At 43.5% G+C, this 6,954-nt stretch overlaps 1 protein-coding gene across 7 annotated transcripts in view; it reads left to right on the top strand.

Moving 5' to 3' along the window:
* Nucleotides 1-2,086: 2,086 nt before the first annotated feature.
* WDR11 (WD repeat domain 11) overlaps nucleotides 2,087-6,954 on the top strand; it is a 44,934-nt gene continuing 40,066 nt past the window's right edge. For 5 of the 7 annotated variants that reach the window (XM_065066867.1, XM_065066866.1, XM_065066864.1 and 2 more), the window contains exons 1-3: nucleotides 2,087-2,305; nucleotides 3,925-4,036; nucleotides 6,463-6,616. In XM_065066867.1, coding sequence (XP_064922939.1) covers nucleotides 2,220-2,305; nucleotides 3,925-4,036; nucleotides 6,463-6,616 — 352 coding nt within the window. In that variant the 5' untranslated portion in view covers nucleotides 2,087-2,219. The remainder of the gene's footprint in view (nucleotides 2,306-3,924; nucleotides 4,037-6,462; nucleotides 6,617-6,954) is intronic. The other 2 variants (XM_065066863.1, XM_065066860.1) reach the window with 1 other exon arrangement.

Genomic DNA, 6,954 nt, shown 5'->3' with positions numbered 1-6,954 from the left:
TTAATTCAGTGCAGTTTTTCTTCCCCTCTGACACCTCAAAACATTCCTATTCCTTTCAGCTCATCCAATGATCCTTATCACTGTTCACAAACCTCTTCCTCCGCTATTCTTCTGACAAATCTTCAGTACATGTTCATCTGTCTGATGCACCCTGATTTTCAGCCCACTATCTGCCCCTGAAAACCACTCTTATTGTTATTTGTTCAACCATTTGGTGACACAGCCCCTGCTTCCTCCTTTTTTTCCCTTCTTCTGGTACCCATGTTCTTATCTTCAACTACCTTGAAGTATATATTTCTTTTAAGTATTTCATTTATCACTTGGTTTTCTGATGTCAAGAAAATGGATGGAAAATTGTCAAGAAGAGCCTCTGTCACTGCTTTGCAATAAAAAGTTCCACAAAACCTGAATCTAACAAACCAAGCAAACAACAAAAACTCTGGAAAAAAATGACTAGCAGCAGGATGCCCAAGGACACAGAGAAAGACACAAAAAAAACCCCAAACCCAAGCAGAATTAGCAAAAAATAACTAAAATTAATGAGGTTAGTGGCTGTTCAGGCTCCTGCAAAATTGATCTCTAGAGTTGTAGATCATATTGTCTTCAAAAGGCAGCAAATAAAAACAAACAAAAAAGTTCCTCCACTTCTTGAAAAAATTGATTTTTCAGCTTTTAAAGGTAAAGAGACATATTTTGGAAGAAGGAGGTTTTGAGAAATAAGTTCCAATATTAAAGTGACCTGAAAATGGTATTGAGCATTGTGCTATGTTTCACAAGCAGATTCCCTCAGAAGAGAGTTGGAAAAGACATCAGCTGCAGGTTGTTTCTTGAGTTCCCACTTGCATAAATTCAATTGTGACTAAAAGCAGAAGAAAAACAATTTAATAAAAGGAGGAAGAGGATTATTGCATCTTCTGTGATGAAGTGACAACTGAGGCATTGCAAAAACACGTGGTTGTCATTACGATCCTGCCAACTTTGGCCATCTAGTGACATATTTTTCACTACAAAAATTAACAAATAATTACTAGCCGTCTATTTTGTAGGGAAACAAACCCCCGGATAGTGCACGTATATCAAGTAACATGCCTAGAGCGACATGTTTCTGGCCATCTTATTGATGCTGCGGCACAGAAAAACGCTCTGGGTGTTTCAAAGCTCTGCAGCCTGGTGTGATCCAGTGCTAATGCTCAATGTGTGTCAGCCTGGGTGGCTTTGCCAAGTATGAGTGACAAACAGCTTGGGGACAGGAGGGAGGACAGGTTGTGTTAGGTAGGACTTGATGCCTTGTGGTGCAAGGCAAGTGCTTCATGATGGAGCAGCAGCATGGTGGTTACGGCAAGAAGGCTGTCACTGTTGCATTTTGCCATTTATAAGGTAACTTTGGAGTGGAAATGACTGTGGCAAAAGGAATCTGCATGATCTGGCAGTGAGTCCTGTACCTCAAGTTGTGCCAGGGGAGGTTTAGACTGGACATCAGGAAAAGGGTTGTAAGGCATTGGAACAGGCTGCCCAGGGCGGTGGTGGAGTCACCATCCCTGCAGGGGTTTAAAAGGCATTTAGATGAGGTTCTTAGGGACATGGTTTAGTGCCAGAGCTAGGTTATGCTTGGACTCGATGATCCTGAGGGTTTCTTCCAACCAAAAGGATTCTATGATTCTTTGATTCTCTGATTCTACGATCCACACATCTGGCGATCTGCCAGGAAGCCCTTTGTGTGCTGAGGTGACTTCAGGTACCCCAGTCACGGGTGACAGACACGTTTCCCTGGAGCTGAGCGCCCAGGCAGGGGGGACTCCGGCGTCCCCACGGCGTGCCTCCCTTCCAGGCTGTGTGATTCCAAGACAGCGAGGCACAACCCGTGTCCCCAGACCCGGGGGCCTGTTCTGGGGTTGGCGGAAGGACCATGGGCCTGGGTGGACACCAGACACCCGGCCCGGTGCCTGAGGTGTTGGAAGCGGGCAGACACAGCACTGACAGCCCCAGCCCGGGGCAGCGCGGCCGCCCCGGCTCAGCGCAGCCCGTGGGGCGGCGGCGGGCGTAGCCGCCTCCGGAACTGCCGTTCCCGAGCCGCGGGGCCCCGGCGGAGCCCGGCGGGACGGACCAGCGGCACCGCCGAGGCGGCGTTTCCTGCGCGGCGGCTCTGGGCAGGGCCGGGACGCGGTCGGGCAGCGGCTGCTCGGGTCGCCCCGCCGGGCCCGGCGCTCCCCGGCCTCGCCATGCAGCGCTTCACCGTGAACATCAAGCTGCCGGCGCGGACCCTGACGGGCGCCCTGAGCGCGCCGAACAAGGGGGCGGCGGACTGGTGAGGGGCCGGGCGGCGGGACAGCGGGGGCGACTGCCGGGTTCGGGAGGGAAGGGGGCGGCTGAGGGGTCCCGGGCTTCTCGCCGCGGTGTCCCCCGGACAGCCCCGCGGCTCCTTCGCCTCAGCCGCGGGTTGAAGCTTCTCTCCCCGGGTCTGGCTCCTCCCGCTCCGGGCTCCTGTGTTTTTCATAGAATCCCAGAATGTCCTGGGTTGGAAGGGACCCACAAGGATCATCGAGTCCAACTCTTGTCTCTGCACAGACAACCCCAAAATTCATGCCATGTGTCTTTGGACGTTGTCCAGTCTGTTCTTGAACACTGTCATGTTGGGGCTGTGACACCTCCCTGGGGAGCCTGCTCCAGTGTTCAGCACCCTCTGGGTGAAGAAGCTTTTCCTCATGTCCAACCTAAACTTCCCCTGGCACATCTTCCTGCCATTCCCTCGGGTTCTGTCATTGGTCACTGAAGAGAAGAGTTTGGCACCTGCACCTCCTGGGGTTCCTGCACATGGACACGCTGTGGTGGTGTGTCTGAGGCAAACAAACCCTCCTCTGCTGGGCAGTGTGCAGGCTGCTGGAGCCCTCGTCCTCTCCCCTTTCTTAATAGAACCACAGAGCGGTTGGGGTTGAAGGGACCTCTGGAGATCACCCAGTCCAACCCACCTGCTAACGCAGGGTCGCCAGAGCAGATCATGCAGGATTGTGTCCTGGCGGGTTTTAAATGTCCTAACAGCAGGGTCCTGCTGTGGTTGCTGCTCTCCAGCAAGAACAGAGCCATGGCCAGAGATGAGCGTGGGACGGGCCCTCCTGGCAGTGAGGTTTGATCTCTGGGCAGAGATCTTGGTGGTGCAACCAGCTGTAGGGATCAGAGCAGCTTCTTCTGGCTTCTATTTCTCTTAATTTTGAGACTTGATGTACGAAACCAGTATGTTTACTTGGTTTTGTATTCGTTGCTCTGAACGATGGGTTCGCCCAGCTGTGCTATAAAGTGTTACCCTAATACTGCTAAATCTTAGGGAGAGAAAATGAATGAACTGAACCAAGTCATTTTGTAAAATCATGGCATTTAGGTTTGTCAGCTTGCAAAGCAGTGAACACTGAAGTTCTCTGAAGTTCTTAATTTTAAACATAGTTTTTCTCCTTTGACTATTCTCACTTGCTTGGTGTTCACCATAGCTTTATAATTGTCATTGGTGGCCACGTTAACCTCTTCTGAAGTCAGACAGGCCTCAGCAGATTTTCAATGCTAATAATTGTTCACATCCTCCCTTTTTGTCTCCAAAAATGCAGTTATATAATTGCAAATATATTGCTTACCTGCATGCTTATGTATAAAATTTGGGAATGTTCTTCATAAATTCTTATGTGATGTCTTAAATTTAGAGATGATGATTTTTATAGACAGACACAGAGGTACTTTGCAGTGGCTTAGAGTTCTATCAGCAGGTGGTTCAGCACACAATAAAGCAATGGCACTTTATAATGCTTTTGCATTTTATGTTTTAAGTTATTTTTGCTGTTTGATGTTTGTGTCTTGTAGCGTGCATTCAATTTACCAAAAAAAAAGCCTAATTCTTGATGTAAAGTGTTTATTTTTTTATGAAAATATATGCTTTTCTAGGGGCTGGCAAGGTTTGATTGCATATGGATGTCATTCTCTTGTGCTGATAGTTGATGCCAATACTGCTCAGACTTTACAGGTTTTGGAAAGACACAAAGCTAGTGTTGTCAAGGTGAGTTGTATGTGTTTTAAGGTATATTACTCAACTCTGGTGTATATATTATTTTTCTAAATCACCATAAATACTTGAAATTATATTGCACTTGATTTTCCTGTAAAATCTGTTGTAAAATACCCATAGTTTACTTGATCTCTTTTACAGCTAAGTCAAACTATACATGCTGAATTTTGAGCTGTGGTTGATAGTTATACCTTTAGATATATAGAAACATTTGGTAGTGTTATAGAATGCACAAAAATGTTTCTGAGAAGGCTCTTGGCGTGACATAATTTCAAAGGAACATTACAAAATATCAAATGAATCTTTTTTGCTGATGCCCTTGCTGATCTTTCCCGTTGTGATGGTAACCAGTGCACCACTCAACTAGGAAGTTACTTTTAAGTTTTTCCTTCTCTTCTTACCTATAGAAAAGGAACGACAGCAGACAAAACCAAACTTTTATTTTAGTGGTAAAAAATGGCTAAAATTTAAGCTTAAGTGTAAGGTACCTGTACTTTCCTTTGAAGGTCAATGACTTGAAATTGCAGAGAGTTTGACTTTGGGTCAAGTGTGGAACAAGATGTATTTCTTTGATACATCATTTCTTTGAGTGTGGAGCTGTACGTATGTTCATATGGTGTTTGTGGGAGTCTGATAACTTTGCATGGAGTGGATTATATCTGATTATCTCTACAAAGAGGAATAGAAAAAGTACTTCTATGAAAGAAAATCTAGTTTCAGAACAATTCTTTGAATGAGAGGATTGAAGTTAGATTTGTGCCTGTTCTGGTATGTTAATAAACAGTGATAATAAAATTATTTTAATCGGGTGAGATAGGTTGTGAAAATGAAAAAATAAACCAACCAAACAAAAAACCCCACAAACTACACTTCTTGTTCTTAGAGAGGCAGCGACCAATACAGTCAGCATTATTTTAGCAGAGGATCAGTTTGTGTGTAGGGACTTTGTTGGAGCGGTGTGACTACAATGGGTGGTAGAGACCCTCAGGAGCTCTGCTTGAGAGCAATGGTGTAAAGGTCGCCTTTCTGTTGTTCATAACTTGCTGACAGCTCCTCCCTTGGGAAGTGATGCTTTCCAGACTTGGAATTTGCTTCAGAGCAATACATATTTAACTGAGGAAGAAACAGCTTTGCAGATTTCTATAATTACTTTTTTTTTTTAATAGCGACGTAGCTACCTGCAGGTGTCCTAATGGGTAATTTTTTATGAACAGCAGGGAAGCAGGAATTACAACACTGAAATTTGCAGGTAGAGGAAAGTCTCGCAAGAATTCTTTGTTATTCAGTTAGAAACACACTTTGGCTTTATAGCTAGAGCTCTTTGAAGCTTGCTTGCTGTGCATGTAATATTTGTTTAATTTATTCAGCTGGGCTCTTGAGATGCATCTGGTCACACCTCTGAGAGGGGCAGCACAAAAGGTGGCTGCAGTCCTCTGAATGCTGCTATAAATTAATTGGTGTTGCAGAGTTAGTAGTGCCTAATGTTAATTGTATGTCTATTTTTTAATGTCTCGCTTTCAATATCTGCAAAAAGTGTCTTTGGCCTCACCCCTTCTCTGCCAGGTCCTGGGACAGGGCACAGCTACAGTGTCATTTTTGTAGTGGGTAAATTCCCATTAGCTTAGCATTGAGGTTTCTTTATTGTGTTAGTGTCTTCAATCTCTCTTAGGAGAAGGAGTTTACCTGTAAAGCAGATAGCAAAACAAGTCCATATTAAATAGATAAGGAGTCGGTATTATCTCTTTATAATCTTTGGAGACGTGTAGGCAGAATGTTTCAAATTTCGAGAGACAGAATTATTCTAAGTATTGCTGATTTACAAGACTCTGCAGCTTGAAGTCCTAAACCAGAAAGTGTGGAAATCAGTGCTGGCAACATGCTGAAAAGGATGAAAAAGATAACAAATGCCAAGAATAGCTCGATATGAGACAACACATAGATGAAACTAACCTTCCTTCCCAATACCACAATATATTTGACAGATTAGGGAAATGACATGGTTTAGGATGTATATGAAAGTTGGATGGTAAATTTTCAACTTCCATTTGTTTGGAAATCAGTGGTTATAGGTTTGTGGTTGCCTACAGAAGCTTGAACATTGCCATTTAGTTTCTTCTAAATATTTGAGTAAAAGTTTTATATACATAGCATATATTTATAGTTACTTTTAGCAACAAGGATTGTTGATTTAAGTAATTTGAAAATATCAGCCATACAGTTATGCAGCACAGTTGCAACATACTTTAAATTTGCACAACTGATGGTAGCTTGAAGGTATGGTTACATAGATCCCATTAATATTAACTATTAATATTCTTTTTTTTTGAGTTATTTATTATTTGTTTATCCTACTGAAAGATATGAATTATGGTGCCCTATGTTTGCCTCCTTTGACCACTTTTCTTCTGTATCTTCAGGTTAAATGGGCCAAAGAAAATTACCATCACAATATTGGCTCTCCGTATTCTTTGCGTTTAGCTTCTGCTGATGCTACTGGAAAAATAATTGTGTGGGATGTGGCAACAGGAACAGCTCGTTGTGAAATACAAGAACATGCAAAACCAATTCAAGGTAATAGTAGTGCATGGAAGTTACTATGTGGAGCTTCATTACAAATCCATCATCTAGGTTTTGCAAACTCTACTCATTTCCACTGTTGAACTTTAGTAGCTTTCTCTGTGTTTATCTACTCATTTTCTGTGTAAGCATGACTTGCTGTCTCCCAGTGGATGCTGTGAGATTTAATTTATTATGGTAGTATTTTCCAAATCAGCCAAAAAGTTACAATCTACTTTTATTGATATGATTGATTGAAATAGTAATATTTACAGTGTCAAGTACATCCTCCTGCTTTTGAATTGGTAGAGTAGTGCAGTTTGCATTGCACTTGAGGGCTAATGCCATCTGTA

Source organism: Columba livia, chromosome 6, assembly GCF_036013475.1.
Source record: "Columba livia isolate bColLiv1 breed racing homer chromosome 6, bColLiv1.pat.W.v2, whole genome shotgun sequence".
In the NCBI taxonomy this organism is placed as follows: Eukaryota; Metazoa; Chordata; class Aves; order Columbiformes; family Columbidae; genus Columba; species Columba livia.
This window is presented reverse-complemented; position numbering and strand designations above follow the sequence as displayed.